Consider the following 24,133-nt stretch of genomic DNA (forward strand, 5'->3'; position numbering starts at 1 on the left):
GCTTTACATTTTATTTTATTTTCTTTCTCCTTTTTCTGTTTCTTTCATTTTCATTTACTTTTATATTTGTTTTTCATTTTATTTTATTTCCATTAGCAGTAGCGCTGTTACAGGGAAACGCGCTGCTACTCATGCCCTAGCGGTAGCGCGCTTCCTGCAAGGCCGCTACTGCTCTGCGTAGCCCATCGTTCCAGCAATGGGAATATTAGTAGTAGCGCTTTTACGGGCACACGCGCTACTGCTAGGATCGTATCTGCAGCCGGTTTATTCTGAACCGCTACTGCTATCTAGCACTAGCGCCCTTTTTTAACCCGCATTGTTGCTAAATTTCTGTGTATAAGGTTTTCCCTAGTAGTGAATGTAATGCGAGGGATAAGAGTTTGTGATGGGTACTTGGCATGTCTTGACTTGTGCATAGACTCCCCGGCAACGGCGCCAGAAATCCTTCTTGCTACCTCTTGAGCACTGCGTTGGTTTTCCCTTGAAGAGGAAAGGGTGATGCAGCAAAGTAGCGTAAGTATTTCCCTCAGTTTTTGAGAACCAAGGTATCAATCTAGTAGGAGGCCACATGCAAGTCCCTCGTACCTACACAAACAAATAAGAACCTCGCAACCAACGCGATAAAGGGGTTGTCAATCCCTTCACGGTCACTTACGAGAGTGAGATCTGATAGAGATGATAAGATAATATTTTTGGTATTTTTATGATATATAGTAAAAGTAAAGATTGCAAAATAAAAGGAAATCGAAATAGCTCGTTAAAGGAAGATTAATATAATGGAGAATAGACCCTGGGGCCATAGGTTTCACTAGTGGCTTCTCTCAAGATAGCATAAGTATTGCAGTGGGTGAACAAATTAGTGTCGAGCAATTGATAGAAAAGCGAATAATTATGAGAATATGTAGGCATGATCATGTATATATGCATCACGTCCGTGACAAGTAGACCGACTCCTGCCTGTATCTACTACTATTACTCCACACATCGACCGCTATCCAGCATGCATTTAGAGTATTAAGTTCATAAGAATAGAGTAACGCATTAGGTAAGATGACATGATGTAGAGGGATAAACTCAAGCAATATGATATAAACCCCATCTTTTTATCCTCGATGGAAACAATACAATACGTGTCGTTTCCCTTTTTGTCACTGGGATCAAGCACCGTAAGATTGAACCCTGATGTCTACTACACAACCTTCTTCTTGTAGACGTTGTTGGGCCTCCAAGTGCAGAGGTTTGTAGGACAGTAGCAAATTTCCCTCAAGTGGATGACCTAAGATTTATCAATCCGTAGGAGGCGTAGGATGAAGATGGTCTCTCTCAAGCAACCCTGCAACCAAATAACAAAGAGTCTCTTGTGTCCCCAACACACCCAATACAATGGTAAATTGTATAGCTGCACTAGTTCAGCGAATAGATGGTGATACAAGTGGTATATGGATAGTAGATAATAGTATTTGTAATCTGAAAATATAAAAACAGCAAGGTAACGAATGATAAAAGTGAGCGTAAACGGTATTGCAATGTGTTGAAACAAGGCCTAGGGTTCATACTTTCACTAGTGTAAGTTCTGTCGGCATTCTAGGAACGGGGGTCCCCAGACTTGCCTGCCTGCGGCCTGCGGCGTGGCTCAGGTGGGGGCCCAGCGCGGCCCATCTTCATCAGCCCAAGCTCAAGACCCACGCGAGGGGTCAAGCCTCGCGGGGCGGACGACAGGAAGCTTCCTCAAAGGCAGCCTCATCAGGCAGGCTCGCGAGGAGGCGGAGAGATCAATGCAAGGGTACCTCGCGAGGATCCCATGACGCAAGCCATGACGATCAAGGCCAGGCGGGCGCCGGCCTGCGCAGGGTCCTTGTTTCCCCTTTGGTGCAAAGGGGGCAAGCACAGGCCAAGGCATCAGGCAAAGGTTGCCATCCCGGTGCAACGAGACCAAGACCAGCAGAGCGGCAGGACGGAGGTCACCGTGGAGCCCAGGACGGCGTCATCACCAGTGCTTTTGGCAGCCGAAGACCACCTTTGGTCAGGATAACTTGTACTACATGTTCCCCTTCAAAATGGCCAATTGTTGGCGCCCTTCCCGCTCAATTATTCGGGGAGAGGCCCAGGGCCTCTATAAATAGAGCTAGCCACCACAGAGTAGAGACATCTAGAGACCAAGAAGAGAGGGGGACGGGCAGACAGACATCTAGAAATCTAGTAGAACCCTAGCAGAGAGAGAGAGAGGCGACTAAACTCACCCTAGCAGTTCATCGCACCAGCTCAAGAACACCTCTCGCGAGGCTGTTCTTTCCTTGTACTGTTCATCATCAGCCCCCTGAGGCAATCCACCACACCACACACTGGAGTAGGGTATTACACCACAATGGTGGCCCGAACCAGTATAAACCTTGTGTCTCTTGTGTTTTTCATCATTTTCATCTTAGTTTGCACGAGAGGATCAGACGTAGATTGGTAGGGGAGAGATCTCCGCACACACCCCAGTATTCGAACCTCAAGGGTCTGCCGGAACCCGAAATCCGACATTTGGCGCGCCAGGTAGGGGTGCGCCGGAATCTTTCTTCCGTTGTTCGCGTGTGATCTTCCGTCGTGTCCATGGCTGACGCTCGTCGGGCCCGCGCGGAACGCCGGGCTACTCGCGCCACTCGCGTCGCCCAGACGGCGCCCGTTGGCGGGCCCCCCCCCCCCCGTCGTTCCCCGTCGCCCGCCGGCAACGCCGCCACCGGCCCGGCAGGGAACGAGCAGCAGGCCTCGTCCCAGCATCCTTCGGTGCGGCGGGATGGCCGCACCGCCTCCCCGTCGCTGACTCCAGCTGGCTCGTCGTCCCACGCCCGTCGCGCACCCATGGATGCGCACGCCTCACTGCTCTTGGCGCGGGAGCTCCTCCACTATCGCCCCGTCGACGACCTCTACGAGGACTGGCTCGCCCGCATCACCGAGCTCGTCAGTGCTGCAGGGGGCTCCCCCTTGCAGTCCCTCTCGCTGCTTCGCCCTCCATCTCGTGTAGGGGTGAGGATCAGGAGGCGCCTCCATCGCCTCCTCCCCAATAAGGTGCCTTGGCTCCAAGGCGCGCAGCCCCAGGGCGGGACCCTCCACTTCTGGCGCCTACGCAGCAAGAAGGGAGCTGCCAAGAGATCCCATGTCCCCGTGAAGGTGCTCGCGCGCTCCCAGCGCCGGCACGCCAAGATCGCGCCCCAGCGCCTCCACGACGAGACCCCGCGCTGCTCCCAGTGGCGGCACGTGGTGACCCGCAAGAATAAGTCCAGCACCAGCAAAGGGCGTCGGTGGCCATGGTGGGCTGCCTGGCCTTCACCCTTGAGCTGCACGGCGTCACATGGCCAGGCAAGTTCAAGCCTGACCTCCCTCCCCGCTACGATGGCACAGCGGACCCCGCGGAGTTCCTGCAGCTCTACGAGCTGGGCATCGTAGCCGCCAACGGAGACGAAAAGGTCATGGCGAATTGGTTCCCCATGGCGCTCAAGGACGGCGCCCGCACCTGGCTCCTGAACCTGGCTCCCGGCACGATCTCCTCCTGGAGCGAGATGCGCACCCGCTTCATCGCCAACTTCCAGGGCACACGCGACCGGCCCCCGGCCGTGAGCGACCTGCGCCGCATCAAGCAACAGCCAGGAGAAACCCTGCAGAAGTACATCCAGCGCTTCAACTACGCTCGCCTCAAGATCCCCAAGGTAACTGAAGAAGCTATCATCTCAGCCTTCTCTGATGGCGTGCGCGACGTCAAGGTGAAGGAAGAACTAGCAATGCATGAAGACCTGTGCACATCCCTGGAGCTATTCAACTTGGCGACCAAGTGCGCCAGGGCCGAGGAAGGGCGTCTCTCCCTCCTCGAGCTCCCGGCAGCCGACCCGGAAGAAAAGAAGCTCAAGGCCAAAGATGTGAAGCACAAGGTGGCTGCCGTGCTAGCAGCGGAACCAGACACCAGGCGAGGCAGGGACCAGCCCAAGTCATCCAAGGGCGGACGGTACTGCGTGTACCACGACCTCTACACCCACAACACCAACGAATGTCAAGAGCTCAAAGCCGTGCGAGATGGGGGAATCGGCCGACGCCCAGAGTGCAACGACAGGAGCTATGGCCGAGGAGGAGGAGGAAGAGGCGGCGGACGATGGGAAGACCTTGGCCTTCGCCAGGGATGGCGTGACCGCCCTCGCGAGGACCGTTGGCAGGACCAGCCTCGTGAGGGAGGCTGGAGGGACCAGCCCCGTGAGGGCCACCCGCACGGCAACGCAGGCCTTCCTCCTCTGCCGCCTCCACCAAGGAGGAACAAAGACCAACACCAAGACGATGGGGCTGGGGGCTTCCAAGAGCCGCGTGCAATTGCTTGCATCTTGGGTGGCGCCCAGGCCCCAGCCTCACAGCGCATCTTCAAGCAGTTTGCTTACGAGGTGAATGCAGTCCTTCCCAAGCTTGAGGCCACGCGCCCTCTCAGGTGGTCTACGTGCGCGATCACATTCAGTTCCGTAGATCAGCTCAAGTGTGCGGCAACGGCCGGAGTCCTCCCGATGCTTTGCTCCCCAGTCATCAGCAACGTGCAGGTCACCAGGACCCTCATCGATGGCGGGGCAGGACTCAGCGTCCTGTCCATCAAGACGTTCGACAGTCTCCAAGTGCCGTACGACCAGCTTTAGCCGACCAAGCCCTTCTCAGGAGTCACCGATGGCTCCACTGTTCCAATTGGGCAGGTTCGCCTTCCGGTCACCTTCGGGCAACGCAACAACTACTGCACCGAGCTCATCGACTTCGATGTCGCTCACATCCGCCTGTCGTACAACGCCATCCTTGGGTACCCAACCCTATCCAAGTTTATGGCGGTGACTCACCATGGTTACAATGTCCTCAAGATGCCAGGAAGCGATGGAGTCATCACCGTACCTTGTGAAGAAAGGGACGCAGTGTGCTCGCTTGAGCGTGCGTTTCAAGCCGCAGCAATCGAAGACCTAGATCACGGGAGCGGGAGGCCTCCCGAGGCGACCCTCAAGAAGAAGAAGACCTCACCTGGCCCGAGCCACAAGGGAGCAGGCACCTCCGGAGGTATTGCGTCAGGATTCGCGCCCGATCAGGGAGCGCCACCCTCTCACGCATAGGAAGGCGCGACCGACGCCCTCCTCAGGCAGGGCTCGGGGGCTCTCTCTTGGAGAGCCGCCGACCTTGCCAAGGCCGCGGGGGAGGCGCTCGGGCACCACTTGGAGGGGTGCTTTCAAGCACGCTTCCCTCAGGAAGGTACAAGTCAAGGGAGACCAAACCCTCAGGAGTTCATCACAAGGAACACCCATGAGCTACAAGACTCCAGAGTCATGCGCGGCAGCCGCCGCTTACCTGCCGTGGCCCCACACCCAGGCGAGGATGGAGGACTGCGCGCCTGCGTCGACGTACCAGGGCTCAACCAAGCTGCGTCCCAGGAGCGCCTATGGCCTTCGGCCGTAGGGCGCTGCGAGGGACCACCTCACAGCTACGTTTGCATGCCCTTCGGCCTGCCGAGCGTGGTCGCCGCACATCAGCGCTTGTTGAGGAGCATTCTGGAGGCTCAGGAGGTCAGGCATCACGCGGTCCTGGCGGAGGTGGCGATGGTCCCCGAAGACACGCACGTGCCACCGGAGCCTCCCGAGGCCCCTGGGCCTGGGGGCTCATGAGGGCCAACGTCTTCACCACGCATCGCTCACTTCCTCAGCATCACTTCATCTTCAACGGCACCAGGTGACATCTTTCAGAGTTCTACTTTCAGCTGGGAGCGCCCACACGGCTGCACCATTCCCAGGCCGCATGGGCCCGTCCCCGCGGCATGTATCCATTCTGGTTATGCTCTTTGCTTACCTTGTTGGGGCGCCCCTCGGGCTGCATCATCCCCACGCCACTCGGGCCCGACCCAGCAGCGGTTGCTTTTACCTGCGCTTGCTTGAAATTGGATTTCCTATGTGCTTAACATACCTGACCTAATCACCTGCTCGATCCACGCCTATCTGAAGAGCCGCTCGCTCTGGCACGGCGCGTGGTCACGGGTCCGTCCCTGCAGCGTTGATAAATCTGAGTGGTCGAGCTCTGGCCACGGCAGCCCCGCACGGCGCCACCTCACCAGGCCCTCAGTGCCCTGACCGCTCCCTCAGAGTGACCATAAGTTGGCCGGCGACCGTAACGACAGGCCTTGTTTCTCCTCATGATTGGTGTGCAGGATCTACTCCAGAAGCAGCGTTGGGGGCATCATGAGCTCTCTCTCCCACTCTTCGGCACGGACCGCTTGCATGTTAAAACGGGGGGCGCCTGAGCATCGCGACTCATGGGCTCTCACTGGCTCTCCAGCCCTCACCCCCCGGCCTTGACCCACGGCATCGTGACCTGCCATACCAGCGGCAGCTGAGCTCGCTCGAGGGCCGGGACCTGAGGACGTAGAGCGTTAAGGAAAGTGCGGGGGAGTGGGAAGAAGCTCGCGAGGGCCTCACCCAGCAGTACCTCGGCCACCGCCTCTCGGGCCGGGCGCCTCTCCGAGGAACTACGTCGGACGCACAAGATAAGTCGCACACTCGCAAGAGCTAGACCAACGCAGCGCTAAATCCCCGCCCAGTGCAACTCTGTCACGGCGATGCTACCTTCCTTTCTCGCCCAGCAAGGATTTCTTGAGCGCTAAAGGGGACCTCCCGAGCATCGCGACTCGGGGGCTCTTACCGGACCTCGGGCCGGTCACCTCTTGGCCTTGACCACGGCATCGCGACTTGGCATACCAGCGACGGCTGAAGCTTGCCTGGGGACTGGGACCTGTCAGCGTAGAGCGCCAAGTCCTCGTGATGATAGAAAGGGGGAGCTTAGCCGGGACAGAACGGACACCTCACGCCAATTCATATTAAGGATGTAGTATTTACAAAAGGCACGGCAGACGCCTTACATACCTCGGGGGGTGTTGCTTTGATTCCTCGCAGGGAACAAAAGGTGCTAACCCTAAGGAACACTACTTGTTGGCACCTCCCCAAGCGACGCCATCATCAATAGTGGGCTGCCCAGTGTCGGCGCCAATCCCATCCAGATCAGTGGCGCCGGCGGCCCGATGCAGCTGCCCCACTCAGAGCGCGGCACGAGCTCGGAGGCTCGTAGCTGTCGTCGCTTGTCTCCGGGGTCGCGAGGAGTTCGGGGGAGCCGCTGAAGCCCTCAGTCCCTCCGCTGCTGCCTGAGGAGCTGCAGGAGGACCAACGGGCGGGGCTGGTCCTCGCCAGTTCGTCACCACTGCCGCTTCCCTTAGGGCAGCATTCCAGCCGGCGTCCTTCTGCATCAAAGACCTTGAAGACAATCAAGGAGGCACCGTCGTATTCAAGATGGATCACCAAGGCGCCGTCCGCGCGACAGACCCGAACAATCTCACCCCAGCCCCGGGTCATGAAGACCTTGCCCGGAGCGACGACCGCGACCTCCGCTCCGGTTGCAGGGGTGCCACGATCGGCGTGCTGCAGCCAGAGCTCCAGGGCCCCGCTCGGCAGCATCTCGAAGGCGAAGGAGGAAGGAACGTGGATCCACGAAGTTGGAGGCATGGTGGCGTGGAGCACAAGCTCGCGAGAGGAGCGCTCCGCGTGGACTCCAGGGGGACGACGCGCACCACTGTGACTCGCCGATGTCGGCGGCGACGCTGTGGGTGTTGCTCGGCGCCCTCCACCCTGGGGCCTACAACGCGGGCGTACAAGGGTAGCGGAAACCCAGGCGGCGGCCGCTCGTACCACGGCCTTGACACCACCTGTCAGGCGCCTTCGTCCCGGTGATAGAGGATTGGCCGCTTCTTCGGCGGGAGGGGGTCAGGACCCTCTCTGGGGGCCTTTCCCTTCTCCTCAGCTAAAAACCGGCGGATCGGTGCCATTGGTGCAAGAGGAAGCAAGGATGAGGAAGAAGAAGAGAAGGGAGTAGCAGACAGGGGTGAACTGGCGGAGCTCACGCAGCCCCATACTTATAGCCGGGGAAGGCCAACCGCCGAAGCACCAAGACCTCAGGTAATCATGACCCATATCTATGCATGCAGGAACTTGTCAAGTCGTGCAGTTGCCGAGGCGTCATGGGGAAGCGCAGACGCCCACGTCCAATCAACCGCCACGCGGCGCCCAAGGCCGCAGGCTATTAGGGCCCGCGGCGCTTCGTGCTTGCCCCTTCGCTTCTCTGCTAAGCCAAGCCCGTGCGCGCCTTGGGCCCGGGGGCTACTGTCGACGTTTTGGGAACGGGGGTCCCCAGACATGCCTGCCTGCGGCCTGCGGCGTGGCTCAGGTGGGGGCCCAGCGCGGCCCATCTTCATCAGCCCAAGCTCAAGACCCTCGTGAGGGCCCAAGTCTCGCGGGGCGGACGACAGGAAGCTTCCTCAGAGGCAGCCTCATCAGGAAGGCTCGCGAGGAGGCGGAGAGATCAATGCAAGGGTACCTCGCGAGGATCCCATGACGCAAGCCATGACGATCAAGGCCAGGCGGGCGCCGACCTGCGCAGGGTCCTTGTTTCCCCTTTGGTGCAAAGGGGGTAAGCACAGGCCAAGGCATCAGGCAAAGGTTGCCATCCCGGTGCAACGAGACCAAGACCAGCAGAGCGGCAAGATGGAGGTCACGGTGGAGCCCAGGACGGCGTCATCACCAGTGCTTTTGGCAGCCGAAGACCACCTTTGGTCAGGATAACTTGTACTACATGTTCCCCTTCAAAATGGCGAATTGTTGGCGCCCTTCCCGCTCAATTATTCGGGGGGAGGCCCAGGGCCTCTATAAATAAAGCTAGCCACCACAGAGTAGAGACATCTAGAGACCGAGAAGAGAGGGGGACGGGCAGACAGACATCTAGAAATCTGGTAGAACCCTAGTAGAGAGAGAGAGAGGTGACTGAACTCACCCTAGCAGTTCATCGCACCAGCTCAAGAACACCTCTCGCGAGGCTGTTCTTCCCTTGTACTATTCATTATCAGCCCCCTGAGGCAATCCACCACACCACACACTGGAGTAGGGTATTACACCACAACGGTGGCCCGAACCAGTATAAACCTCGTGTCTCTTGTGTTGTTCATCATTTTCAACTTAGTTTGCACGAGAGGATCGGACGTAGATCGGTAGGGGAGAGATCTCCGTGCGCACCCCAGTGTTCGAACCTCAAGGGTCTGCCGGAACCAGAAATCCGACAAGTTCCCTCAACAATACTAACATAATTGGATCACATAACTATCCCTCAACATGCAACAAAGAGTCACTCCAAAGTCACTAATAGCGGAGAACGAACGAAGAGATTATGGTAGGGTACGAAACCACCTCAAAGTTATTCTTTCCAATCAATCCGTTGGGATATTCCTATAAGTATCACAAACAACCCTAGAGTTCGTACTAGAATAACACCTTAAGACACAAATCAATCAAAACCCTAATGTCACCTAGATACTCCAATGTCACCTCAAGTATCCGTGGGTATGATTATACGATATGCATCACATAATCTCAGATTCATCTATTCAACCAACACAAAGGACCTCAAAGAGTGCCCCAAAGTTCTACTGGAGAATCATGACGAAAACGTGTGCCAACCCCTATGCATAGGTTCATGGGCGGAACCTGCAAGATGGTCACCAAAACATACATCAAGTGGCATGCGGTATCCCATTGTCACCACAGATATCCACGGCAAGACATACATCAAGTGTTCTCAAATCTTTAAAGACTCAATCCGATAAGATTACTTCAAATGGGAAATTCGATTCATTACAAGAGAGAAGAGGGGGAGGAGAAACATAAGATCCAACTATAATAGCAAAGCTCGCGATACATCAAGATCGTATCATCTCAAGAACACGAGAGAGAGAGAGAGAGAGATCAAACACATAGCTACTGGTACATACCCTCAGTCCCGAGGGAGAACTACTCCCTCCTCGTCATGGAGAGCACCGGGATGATGAAGATGGCCACCGGAGAAGGATTGCCCCCTCCGGCAGGGTGCCGGAACGGGTCTAGATTGGTTTTTGGTGTACGGAGGCTTCTGGCGGCGGAACTCCCGATCTATGTTGTGTTCTAGAAGTTTTAGGTCACGTGGGTATATATGGGTGCAAGGAGGACGTCGGAGGAGCCACGGGGGTCCCACGAGACAGGGGGCGCGCCCTAGGGGGGGTGCGCCCCCCACCCTCGTGAGCACCTCGTGTCTCCCCTGACGTGGGGTCCAAGTTCATCAGGTGTGTTTCCTTCCAAAAATAACTTCTCTAGTTGATTTCGTTCCGTTTTGACTCCGTCTGATATTCCTTTTCTTCAAAATACTGAAATAGGCATAAAACAACAAATCTAGGCTGGGCCTCCGGTTAATAGGTTAGTCCCAAAAATAATATAAAAGTGGAAAATAAAGCCCAATATTGCCCAAAACAGTAGATAATATAGCATGGAGCAATCAAAAATTATAGATACATTGGAGCCGTATCAAGCATCCCCAAGCTTAATTCCTGCTCGTCCTCGAGTAGGTAAATGATAAAAACAGAATTTTTGATGTGGAGTGCTACTTGGTATAATTTCAATGTAATTCTTCTTAATTGTGGCATGAATATTTAGATACATAAGATTCAAGACAAAAGTTCATATTGACATAGAAAATAATAATAATAATACTTCAAGCATACTAACAAAGCAATTATGTCTTCTCAAAATAACATGGCCAAAGAAAGTTATCCCTACAAAATCATATAGTCTGGCTATGATCCATCTTCACCACACAAAATATTTAAATCATGCACAACCCCGATGACAAGCCAAGCAATTGTTTCATACTTTTGATGTTCTCAAACTTTTTCAATCTTCACGCAATACATGAGCGTGAGCCATAGATATAGCACTATATGTGGAATAGAGTGGTGGTTGTGGAGAAGACAAAAAGGGAGAAGATAGTCTCACATCAACTAGGCGTATCAACGGGCTATGGGGATGCCCATCAATAGATATCAATGTGAGTGAGTAGGGATTGCCATGCAATGGATGCACTAGAGCTATAAATGTATGAAAGATCAACAAAAGAAACTAGTGGGTGTGCATCCAACTCGCTTGCTCATGAAGACCTAGGGCATTTTGAGGAAGCCCATCATTGGAATATACAAGCCAAGTTCTATAATGAAAGATTCCCACTAGTATATGAAAGTGATAACATGAGAGACTCTCTACTATGAAGATCATGGTGCTACTTTGAAGCACAAGTGTGGTAAAAGGATAGTAACATTGTCCCTTCTCTCTTTTTTCTCATTTTTTTATTTTTTATTTGGGCCTTCTCTTTTTATGGCCTCTTTTCTCTTTTTTTATTTGGGTTTCTTTGGCCTCTTTTATTTATTTATTTTCGTCCGGAGTCTCATCCCGACTTATGGGGGAATCATAGTCTCCATCATCCTTTCCTTACTGGGACAATGCTCTAATAATGATTATCATCACACTTTTATTTTCTTACAACTCAAGAATTACAACTCAATACTTAGAACAAGATATGACTCTATATGAATGCCTCCGGCGGTGTACCGGGATGTGCAATGAATCAAGAGTGACAACTATGAAAGAATTGTGAACGGTGGCTTTGCCACAAATACTATGTCAACTACATGATCATGCTAGCAATATGACAATGACGAATGTGTCATGATAAACTGGATGGTGGAAAGTTGCATGGCAATATATCTCGGAATGGCTACGGAAATGCCATAATAGGTAGGTATGGTGGCTGTTTTGAGGAAGGTAAATGGTGGGTGTATGGTACCGGCGAAAGGTGCGCGGTACTAGAGAGGCTAGCAAGGGTGGAAGGGTGAGAGTGCGTATAATCCATGGACTCAACATTAGTCATAAAGAACTCATATACTTATTGCAAAAATCTATAAGTTATCAAAGCAAAGTATTGCGCGCATGCTCCTAGGGGGATAGATTGGTAGGAAAAGACCATCGCTCGTCCCCGACCGCCACTCATAAGGAAGACAATCAATAAATAAATCATGCTCCGACTTCATCACATAACGGTTCACCATACGTGCATGCTACGGGAATCACAAACTTCAACACAAGTATTTCTAAAATTCACAACTACTCAACTAGCACGACTCTAATATCACCATCTCCATATCTCAAAACAATTATCAAGTATCAAACTTCTCATAGTATTCAACACACTCATAAGAGAGTTTTATTATTAATCTTGCATACCAAGCATATTAGGATTTTAAGCAAATTACCATGCATTAAGACTCTCAAAATAATATAAGTGAAGCATGAGAGTTCATCTATTTCTTCAAAATAAAATTACCACCATGCTCTAAAAGATATAAGTGAAGCACTAGAGCAAATGACAAACACTCCGAAAGATTTAAGTGAAGATCAATGAGTAGTCGAATAATTATGCAACTATGTGAAGACTCTATAACATTTAATAATTTCAGATATTTGTATTTTATTCAAACAGCAAGAAAAGCAAAATAAAATGACATTCTAAGAATAGCAAACATCATGTGAAGAAGCAAAAACTTAGGATCAACCGATACTAACCGATAGTTCTTGAAGAAGAAAGGTGGGATGCCAATCGCGGCATCCCCAAGCTTAGACGCTTGAGACTTCTTGAAATATTATCTTGGGGTGCCTTGGGCATCCCCAAGCTTGAGCTTTTGTGTCTCCTTAATTCCTCTCATATCACGGTCTCCCTAAATCTCAAAAGCTTCATCCACACAAAACTCAACAAGGTCTCGTGAGATAAGTTAGTATAAACCATTGCCAAAACCTTATCATACTCTACTGTAGCAAATCACTAAAATTATTATTCAACATTGCATACTAAATGTCTCTGCATATTTAATAGTCCTATCCTCAAATAGAATCATTAAAGAAGCAAACATATGCAAACAATGCAAACATAACAGCAATCTGCCTAAACAGGATAGTCTGTAAAGAATGCTGCAACATCCATACTTCCCTAGCTCCAAAAATTATGAAATAAAATTCCCTCTGTAGTAAATTTATCAGATATTAATATTCAAAAGTTTTAAACATTTTATCACATTCTGAATTTTCTAGGGAATTATTGCAACAGCGGTAAACTTTCTGTTTTCAAACAGCAACATGTGGACTTGTAACATAGGCATAGTAAAGGCTATCAATGCCACTTTTATTGAAATAAAAGATGCAAAACATTGTTCTAAATAACAGCAAGCAAATCCTAACAAAATAAATTGACGCTCCAAGCAAAACACATATCATGTGGCGAATAAAAATATAGCTCCAAGTAAAGTTACCGATGAACGAAGACGAAAGAGGGGATGCCTTCCGGGGCATCCCCAAGCTTAGGCTTTTGGTTGTACTTGAATATTACCTTGGGGTGCCTTGGGTATCCCCAATCTTAGGCTCTTGCCACTCCTTATTCCATAGTCCATCGAATCCTTACCCAAAACTTGAAAACTTCACAACAGAAAACTCGTAAGCTCCGTTAGTATAAGAAAGCAAAACACCACTTCAAGGTACTGTAATGAACTAATTATTTATTTATATTGGTGTTAAAATTACTTTATTCCAACTTCTATATGGTTTATAAACTATTTTACTAGCCATAGATTCATCAAAATAAGTAAACAACACATGAAAAATAGAATCTGTCAAAAACAGAACAGTCTGTAGTAATCTGAATCAAACGTATACTTCTGGAACTCATAAAATTCTCAAATAAATTGCTGGACCTGAGGAATTTATCTATTAATCATATGCAAAAATAATTAACTAAATATAACTCTGCAAATAAAAATGGCAGCAATTCTCGTGAGCGCTAAAGTTTCTGTTTTTGACAGCATGATCAACAAGACTTTCTCAAAGTCTTTCCAAAGGTTCTACTTGGCACAAACACTAATTAAACGCATAAAACCACATCTAAACAGAGGCTAGATGAATTATTTATTACTAAACAGGAGAAAAAAGCAAGGAACTAAAATAAAATTGGGTTGCCTCCCAACAAGCGCTATCGTTTAATGCCCCTAGCTAGGCACGATGATTTCAATGATGCTCACATAAAGGATAAGAATTGAAACATAAAGAGAGCATCATGAAGAATATGACTAGCACATTTAAGTCTAACATGCTTCCTATGCATAGGGATTTTCTGAGCAAACAACTTATGGGAAAAATAATCAACTAGCATAGGAAGGCAAAACAAGCATAACTTCAAAATTTTAAGCACATAGAGAGGAAACTTGATATTATTGCAATTCCTACAAGCATATGTTCCTCCCTCATAATAATTTTCAGTAGTATCATGAATGAATTCAACAATATAACCAGCACCTAAAGCATTCTTTTCATGATCTACAAGCATGCAAAATTTACTACTCTCCACATAAGCAAAATTCTTCTCATGAATAATAGTGGGAGCAAACTCAACAAAATAACTATCATGTGATTGAAAATTAAGATCAAGATGACAAGTTTCATGGTTATCATTATTCTTTAAAGCATACGTGTCATCACAATAATCATCATAGATAGGAGGCATGCTTTCATCATAATAAATTTTCTCGTCAAAATTTGGGGGACAAAAAATATCATCTTCATCAAACATAGCTTCCCCAAGCTTGTGGCTTTGCATATCATTAGCATCATGGATATTCAAGGAATTCATACTAACAACATTGCAATCATGCTCATCATTCAAATATTTAGTGCCAAACATTTTAGAGATCTCTTCTTCTAGCACTTGAGCACAATTATCCTTTCCATCATACTCACGAAATATATTAAAAATATGAAGCGTATGAGACAAACTCAATTCCATTTTTTTGTAGTTTTATTTTATAAACTAAACTAGTGATAAAACAAGAAACTAAAAGACTCGATTGCAAGATCTAAAGATATACCTTCAAGCACTCACCTCCCCGGCAACGGCGCCAGAAAAGAGCTTGATGTCTACTACACAACCTTCTTCTTGTAGACGTTGTTGGGCCTCCAAGTGCAGAGGTTTGTAGGACAGTAGCAAATTTCCCTCAAGTGGATGACCTAAGGTTTATCAATCCGTAGGAGGCGTAGGATGAAGATGGTCTCTCTCAAGCAACCCTGCAACCAAATAACAAAGAGTCTCTTGTGTCCCCAACACACCCAATACAATGGTAAATTGTATAGGTGCACTAGTTCGGCGAAGAGATGGTGATACAAGTGGTATATGGATAGTAGATAATAGTATTTGTAATCTGAAAATATAAAAACAGCAAGGTAACGAATGATAAAAGTGAGCGTAAACAGTATTGCAATGTGTTGAAACAAGGCCTAGGGTTCATACTTTCACTAGTGTAAGTTCCCTCAACAATACTAACATAATTGGATCACATAACTATCCCTCAACATGCAACAAAGAGTCACTCCAAAGTCACTAATAGCGGAGAACGAACGAAGAGATTATGGTAGGGTACGAAACCACCTCAAAGTTATTCTTTCCAATCAATCCGTTGGGCTATTCCTATAAGTGTCACAAACAGCCCTAGAGTTCGTACTAGAATAACACCTTAAGACACAAATCAATCAAAACCCTAATGTCACCTAGATACTCCAATGTCACCTCAAGTATCCGTGGGTATGATTATACGATATGCATCACACAATCTCAGATTCATCTATTCAACCAACACAAAGGACCTCAAAGAGTGCCCCAAAGTTCTACCGGAGAATCACGACGAAAACGTGTGCCAACCCCTATGCATAGGTTCATGGGCGGAACCCGCAAGTTGGTCACGAAAACATACATCAAGTGGCACGCGGTATCCCATTGTCACCACAGATATCCACGGCAAGACATACATCAAGTGTTCTCAAATCTTTAAAAACTCAATCCGATAAGATTACTTCAAATGGGAAACTTGATTCATTACAAGAGAGAAGAGGGGGAGGAGAAACATAAGATCCAACTATAATAGCAAAGCTTGCGATACATCAAGATCGTATCATCTCAAGAACACGAGAGAGAGAGAGAGAGATCAAACACATAGCTACTGGTACATACCCTCAGCCCCGAGGGAGAACTACTCCCTCCTCGTCATGGAGAGCACCGGGATGATGAAGATGGCCACCAGAGAAGGATTGCCCCCTCCGGCAGGGTGCCGGAACGGGTCTAGATTGGTTTTTGGTGGCTACGGAGGCTTTTGGCGGCGGAATTCCTGATCTATGTTGCGTTCTGGAAGTTTTAGGTCACGTGGGTATATATGGGTGCAGGGAGGACGTCGGAGGAGCCACGGGGGTCCCACGAGACAGGGGGGCGCGCCCTAGGGGGGCGCCCCCCACCCTCGTGAGCACCTCGTGTCTCCCCTGACGTGGGGTCCAAGTTCATCAGGTGTGTTTCTTCCAAAAATAACTTCTCTAGTTGATTTCATTCCGTTTCGACTCTGTCTGATATTCCTTTTCTTCAAAATACTGAAATAGGCATAAAACAGCAAATCTGGGTTGGGCCTCCGGTTAATAGGTTAGTCCCAAAAATAATATAGAAGTGGAAAATAAAGCCCAATATTGCCCAAAACAGTAGATAATATAGCATGGAGCAATCAAAAATTATAGATACATTGGAGACGTATCAAACCCAAAGCTAAGCACTTCTCCCATTGCAAGAAAGATCAATCTAGTAGGCCAAACCAAACTGATAATTCGAAGAGACTTGCAAAGATAACCAATCATACATAAAAGATTTCAGAGAAGAATCAAATATTGTTCATAGATAGACTTGATCATAAACCCACAATTCATCGGATCTCGACAAACACACCGCAAAAAGAGTTACATCGAATAGATCTCCAAGAAGATCGAGGAGAACTTTGTATTGAGATCCAAAGAGAGAGAAGAAGCCATCTAGCTAATAACTATGGACCTGAAGGTCTGAAGTAAACTACTCACACATCATCGGAGAGGCCATGGAGTTCATGTAGAGGCCCTCCGTGATCGATGCCCCCTCCGGCGGAGCTCCAGAAAAGGCCCCAAGATGGGATCTCTTGGGTACAAAAGGTTGCGGCGGTGGAAATAGGGTTTCGTGGTGCTCCTCGATGTTTTTAGGGTATATGAGTATATATAGGAGAAAGAAGTAGGTCGGTTGAGCCACGAGGGGGGAGGGCGCGCCCCCCTGCCTCATGGACTCCTCGTTTGTTTCTTGACGTCCACTCTAAGTCCTATGGATCACGTTTGTTCCAAAAATAACTCTCTCGAAGGTTTCATTCCGTTTGGATTCCATTTGATATTCCTTTTCCGTGAAACACTAAAATAGGCAAAAAAAACATCAATTTGCACTGGGCCTTGGGTTAATATGTTAGTCCCAAAAATAATATAGAAGTGTATAATAAAGCCCATTAAACATCCAAAACAGAATATATAATAGCATGGAACAATCAAAAATTATAGATACGTTGGAGACGTATCAGCGCACTACAACGTCGTATTGTCGGTTCCAACAAAAGGGTGCGTGAGGGAGCTGAAGTTGGTCGTCTGATGTGTGTCATCAACCAATAAGGGAGCAAGCACACTAGAATGTTGCATTGTTAGCTCCAGGAGAGGGGGCACAACTCCCCATTGGTCGTGAATCGCCGACCAGGATGAGCACGCCTCATCGACCCGATGTTGCGCTCTAGGATAGGGAGTCGTGATGGAAGAGGGCTTAAGGGCGGGAGAGATGGAGAACATAGCCTAGAGACCCCTTTGCCATTGGTCAGTCGACCGGAAGAAGCCACCAGTAGTGGCGTGGAGGGGAGTGGCGGAAGAAGACTATTTTTAGGTGGCAGCGGTTGGTCGCGTCATGCCAAGGGCTTTCTCGAGCGGGATGGATAAAACTAGTACTAGTGAGTAGCAGTGCTATTGTTGTCACCATGTCATATGTGATGATTTCTTTTCAAAAGGGGGCAACCAGTCCTCTACATCATGAGATGAACACAACCATTTTATTAAATATGAAATAAGTTCACATCACTGCGTACCAAAAGGTTTACAGCAAGAGATTACCACACTGGTAGAAAAGAATAGTACATGGTTCATCTAAATAATCTACTACTGTCACGCCAACCAAACTTGTTAAACAAACTCCATGTCACAGTTTCCAGACAGCTTCACACAAATACCATAAGCTCCCGCGTGTCCACACGTTGAAACGATGACCACAAATAGATTAACACTGTAGCTCTCAAGATAACCCACAAAAAAATAGTTGATCTACAAAAAACACTCATTCCAGCAATTTCAAGTTGCCTCAAAAATGGCACAAAGTCCCACACGGATTTGATCCTTTTAGATTATGGTGAATACCAACCAATCAATTACCAAAAAAATTGGTATACTTGCTGGTGATGCTAAATTGAAAGTGACATGAATTGTGCGCCAAATCAATGTAGGAACAAACATGCCATGAATAAATAATGAATTGTTTCCCCTTGATCACAAAAACATCATTTTTTTGCTATCCCGTCAATTACGTTTTGCAAGATTATCTTCGGTAAGAATTACTTCTCTCTACAAAAACCCCATGAAAACTTTGATTTTAGAAGGAACTTTAGTTTTCTACATTTGTTTTATGCAAATAGCCTAGAACATAAGATCTGCATACATAGACTTTACGATGAAGACACCATTGGTAGTCAACCTCCACTAGAACGTAACTAACATCTGAGTTAGATTGATAGATGTCAACGTACTAACTAAATGAATACACTTAGTCCATTTTTCACCAAGTAAAGCTCTGTGTGAATGTTCAATCGGCTAGTCCTCGGAATAGATGATATGATGATGGGCCCCATATTCTCATGATGTCAGTGGGCGTTTCACACATGCAAAATGGCATGGTCTTCCCTAACGATCCGGGTTTCAGTTATAATTGCCTTGTGATTTAGGGCATGTATAATGGTTGATAAGGTCGTCTTACCTTAAACCTACCATATAGTTTAGAGACGACAATAAAATATCGGAAATTGGCAATGGCTCCTAGGTGCATATGCACCCATTGTCTAAATACATATTTTAAAAAGTTGAAAAACTTCGAACAAAAATCCTGCATGTATATCCAAACATTTTATGTGCGTGCACAAAGTTTTCGGTGAAAAATGAGGTTTTTTGTGGCTTGTGTAAAAAAGACAATTTCGAATGCTTCATTACAACTATTCATTTTGCATTTCTTTATCTTTTTTACACAAGCCACAAAAAACGTAGTTTTTCACCGAAACTTTGTGCATGCACATAGAATGTCCGGATATACCCATGGAATTTTTATTTCAAATTTTTCAACTTTTCAAAATGTGTATTTAGACAATGGGTGCATATAAGGTTGTCTTACCTTAAACCTATAATATCTCTTAGTCTTATCTTTTATAACTAGATATTCGAAACATATGGTGAGAGATATCATTGTTAAGAGTGTTAAGAGATCATCTTAAATAAGAAAAGACACAACCTCCTTTTTTGCAAAAAGGATCAGATCTATTATAAAGATTCACTAGAAGTGCAAAGCACCTCATATATAATAAGAATTACATGGAGGTCCATTGCCCCCAGAACAAACTGATGTCGCCGCTCTCATACTAGAGCCGCCCTGACCTTATCGATGACATCCAGAAAGTCTTTGTGCACATGCCCTTAAGGATCAGCACCCCGGAGCACCAGTCGTCCCGTTGAATCTGTGAATACCTGAAGAATCTAACGTCAAATCTCGTCGTTGCGTAACTGCGGCGAGAAACCCTAACCTTACCGTCCCAGGGAGCTGGCAGGATTCTATCCCAGAGCTTTGTTTAATCCGTCCCAATGGATGAATTTGAGGAGGATAGGAGCTCGAAAGACTTACTCGAAGAAGAAGCGCCGCCATCGATCCGAGCATCGTCCTACAAAGACTAAAAAACCTACCTATCTACTAGCTAGGGCCGAGGCACCAGAAATCCCCTCCCTACAACTAATCGTCGAAGTGGCAACCAGAGGGGAGGCGAATCCATCGGCTCGCCGACAGAGATAAGGGGAGGAAAGCTTTCCCTAGTCGCCTTGGGAGAGGGAAAAGAAAACCATTCCTAATTCAATGATCTTTTTGATGAATAAGACACAAACCTTCTTTCTAATTTCTCTCTGCTTAACCTCAACATTTATCCTATGTGGCTCACCTAAGATATTAACAGTATATACGCCCTTACACTGTTACACATACTTACATTATATATGAGCACAAACGGTTACATGTTCAGACGATACGAACTGTTCTCTTGTTTTCCCTTTTGCGCAAGTGAAAACTACGTCACATACTTCACACATCATTTCCCGAAAGAAACAAAACATCATGTTTTTCTTTTTCTTCAAGTTGCACGTGTACAAAGGTCGACAAGAGAGCTTTCGTTTCGACAAGGTAGCTCAAACTTGAACTTCAACATTTGTCTGGATTTGGTAGGCACATATAAACAGTTCTATAAGGACAATTATTTCGAATGAAACAACTCATCACCCATTCATTAGTGGGCCAAAAGAGTAATCATAGGGGGGATGACTTCTATACTACTCAAATTATTACAAACTGAACTTATTAGTGTAAAATTTAGACCGAATTTACGACAATATTAGTTTGTCGTCATGGTAATGTACACCGGTTTAGCTAATCCGAAGTTGTCAGGAATTTTTCTTACGTCTGAATAGACTTCTAAAAAGTTTATTCAGTTTAGAAGAAGCACAGAGATGAAAAATATATATGCAACTAAAGATCAGAGATGACTCGGTCATATATATAACACAAGCCTGTACATACCAGAAATGCTACCCCATACACACTCGTACAGTATCACTGCCACCTCGGTGAAAAAGATCTGTCACAAGCTGCGCAGTGCGCGCCACGGCAAGCAGCGCGACGGCCGGTGAACCGGACCTTTCTACGTGGATTCATCACGCGTGCGGAATATCATGTGATCTTCCTCCCCGTAGAGCGCTGGGTGTCCTTCCCTACGTCCTAAAGTCTGTAAATCTGACCAACGTGTCCAGAATCTAGAGATTCACGTCCAAGATAGCTTTGGACACAGGCCACACCACACACAACACAAGCACACGACATGTGTACGGACGTACGGCGTAGGTTACTCGGGGTTACTGCTGAGTGATCAGCTCGGTGGACCTCTTGCGCTCGTGGTGCACGACGGCGCCGTCGTCGGTGTCGCCGTCGTCCATGTCCTTGCCGAAGAGCTTCCCGGTGTCCTCCAGGCTCTGGCCCATCGTCTCCGGCAGGAAGAAGTACATGAACACCCACCCGGCGGCCGCCACGCAGGCGTACAGGTAGAAGCTCCCGGCGATGGTGATGGCCTCGCTGAGCGACAGGAAGGACATGGTGGTGGCCCCGCCCATGAGCCGGTTCAGGCCCGTGCCGATGGCAGCCGCCTGCGCGCGCAGCCGCAGCGGGTAGATCTCCGAGCAGTACACCCACGCCACGGGGCCCAGTCCCGACGCGAACGACGCCACGAACGACAGCATGGCCACGATGCTCACCGCGCCCAGCGCCTTCGCCTCCGACTCCGGCCGCCGGTCGAGCATGAGCAGGGACGTGGCGAGCGTGAAGAGGAAGATGGCCATCCCGCCGCCGCTGGCCAGCAGCAGCGGCCTCCTGCCGACCCGGTCGAGGAGGAGCGTCGCGATCGGGATGAAGAAGGTCTTGCACGCGCCCACCGCCATGGACGCCCCCAGCGAGTTAGTCCTGTTCTTCATCCCGGCCTTCTCGAACACCCGCGGGCTGTACATCACCACGCAGTCCACGCCCGTGGCCTGCTGGATGAACATGAGCCCGAGGCCGGCGACGAGCATGCGGCGCACGGGCCGGCTCGGGTTGATCAGCAGCTCCTTCCACACCCCCTGCCCGCGCGCGGCCTCGTTCGCGCGCACGATGGCGACGACATCATCGGCGTCCGTGGCGTCCGCGGGGATGCCGACGACCTTCTTGATGTCCAGGAGCCGTTCCTCGGCCTCCTCGGGCGAATCGGAGGTCCTCAGCAGCACACGCCGCGCGTCCTCGATCCGGCCCCGCATGACCAGCCACCGGGGGGACTCCGGCATGGCGAGGACGGCGAAGCCGAGGAAGACCGGCGGCACGGCGCCGACGAGGAACATGGCGCGCCAGCTGAGGTGCACGGGGAGGCGCGCGAAGGCGAAGTTGGAGACGTAGCCGAGGAGGATGCCGAAGTTGTTGAAGACCTCCGGGAAGGTGGTGAGGAAGCCGCGGGAGGAGGTGGGGGCCACCTCGGCGGTGTAGACGGGGGCGATCATGAGCGCGTAGCCGACGCCGATGCCGGCGACGAAGCGGCCAGCCATGAGGAAGGCGTAGTTGGGGGCGAGGCCCATGAGGAGGGCGCCCGTGAAGAAGATGGCGGCCGCCAGCACCATGGTGTAGCGCCGGCCCAGCCAGTCGGAGGTCAGCCCCGCCATGAGCGACCCCAGCAGCGAGTAGATGCTGATGATGCCGGCCAGGATCTCGATCTGCGTGTCCGTGATCTTCAGGTCCTCCTTCATGAACAGCTGCGCGCCGCTCATCACCGAGATGTCTGCTCGCACACATCAAACAAGTTAACGTACGTGTTATCCACAGCATCGGCCTTCATGCAGCACGGTGGTGAGCAAGATCTATAGCTGAGAATGCACGTTGCGGCGTACCGTATCCGAGGAGGACGGAGTTCATGGAGGCGAGGAGGGCGCAGGCGAAGGCGTACTTGTTGATGGGAGGGCGCTTCGCCGGCGCCACGGCCACCGGCACGGCGTCCGCGTCCGTGCTGCTCATGGCTTGGAGATGAGGCGTGTGTGGTGACCTGAACCTAGCTCACTCTCACAGTGCTTAACCGACTGTGTAGTCCTGGTGTGCTCAGTTGCTCTATTATTGTTTGTACTGTGGGTCTCTAGCTAGCTAGCGAATGGGCGTGGCAGCCTCACTCCTCAGTGCTGGACGCAACTAGCAACGGAGATGTGGTGTGTGAAATTTCTTCTGCTCGGCCCTCTTTTATATACGGAGCTGCTGCTGGTGATCACTGAACACAGCGAGAGCGGAAGCAATAATGAGTGCACGCTCGCTTTAGCGGCAAATTTACGTATTCCGAATTAATGGGAAATTGATATGGGCCGTCGTTCTCAGATGTATAGAGTGTACTGTAGTATATGTCGACCGTTGTATTTCGGTCGTCATGAACAAGTGATTTCGATTCACAAATCAATGACCCAAGGAAGAAGTATATGTCGTTCCTGGACATCTCGTTTTCCTCCCCTAGCGTAGGTGGCTAGGGCAAACTTTTTCCTCTAGACTTCACCGGTAAGTATGTGGATTCGCCTCCCCTCTACCTGTGGCTTCGGCCGGCGATGGCGGGAAGGGAAATCTTGGTGTCTTACCTCCTGTTATTAGATTATTATAGGCTAATGTTTTCTTAGTCCTTGCATGTGTGACGCTCGGACGTATGGCAACGTTTCTTCATTGAATTTGTCTTCTAGGCTCTGATCCTACTCTAATTCATCCGTTTAGACGTAGTAGACGAAGTGCTGGTGTAGATTCGTACCATCTCCTTGGGGTGATGAGGTTAGTGTTTCTTATCATGTGACGAGATTTGGTGTCAGGTACTTCACATCAATGCAAGGGTTGGACCTCCTCGAGGATTACATGCCTGACGCCTCGGGGCGGATTCCTCGCCGGCCACGTACGCAGCCCTTCACTATTAGGCTGGGTGTGGTTGACGGTGAGTCGCGTCTCTATGACAGACAGGAGCCGGCTCCGCAACGCCGGGACGACAACGACCACCATCACCGTAATGAGGACGACGACCGCGACCGGGAGGACCGGCATGGTCGAGACGAGGACAGGCAAGCCTCCTCCTGGAGGGACCGCTTCTTCCGTAGCCGATCCCGTGCCCCGCCGCGTCGGCCAGATGAAGGCCGTGGCGAATCCTGCCGCGGCGACTGTGATAGGAGAGATGGTCGGCATAAAGACCGCAGGGATGGGCGTCGTCGCCGTACTGACTTGGACTCCTCGGACGGCCGCAAGAGATCAATCCCTGCCGCGTTCAGCGGTTAGCATCTGGTGAGGTGATCCCGGCTTCGGGTCGCCATGCTCGACACCGCCCACAAGACCGCTCTCCAAGACTTGTTGTTGTTGTCGTCTCTGAGGGATTGTGCGGCCGCTCTCCTCCGTCGTCTCCATGTACAACTTC

General features: G+C 49.6%; 1 protein-coding gene across 1 annotated transcript; it reads right to left on the reverse strand.

Moving 5' to 3' along the window:
* Positions 1 to 20,646: 20,646 nt before the first annotated feature.
* On the reverse strand, positions 20,647 to 22,920 carry LOC125552603 (putative polyol transporter 1). Its single transcript, XM_048716206.1, has 2 exons — positions 22,599 to 22,920; positions 20,647 to 22,489 (listed from the first exon to the last, which is right to left on the reverse strand). Exons 1-2 carry the CDS (start codon positions 22,720 to 22,722, stop codon positions 21,048 to 21,050), a joined length of 1,566 nt encoding a protein of 521 aa, XP_048572163.1. The 5' UTR covers positions 22,723 to 22,920; the 3' UTR covers positions 20,647 to 21,047.
* Positions 22,921 to 24,133: the final 1,213 nt, after the last annotated feature.

The sequence above is a fragment of the Triticum urartu genome, chromosome 4, assembly GCF_003073215.2.
Source record: "Triticum urartu cultivar G1812 chromosome 4, Tu2.1, whole genome shotgun sequence".
Taxonomy (NCBI): Eukaryota; Viridiplantae; Streptophyta; class Magnoliopsida; order Poales; family Poaceae; genus Triticum; species Triticum urartu.

Excerpts from the sequence above, each read along its gene's own strand:
- LOC125552603 (XM_048716206.1), bottom strand. The coding sequence starts at position 22,722 with ATGAGCAGCACGGACGCGGACGCCGTGCCGGTGGCCGTGGCGCCGGCG. Across the intron at positions 22,490-22,598 it reads CTCCGTCCTCCTCGGATACG|ACATCTCGGTGATGAGCGGC; the intron begins GTACGCCGCAAC and ends GTGTGCGAGCAG.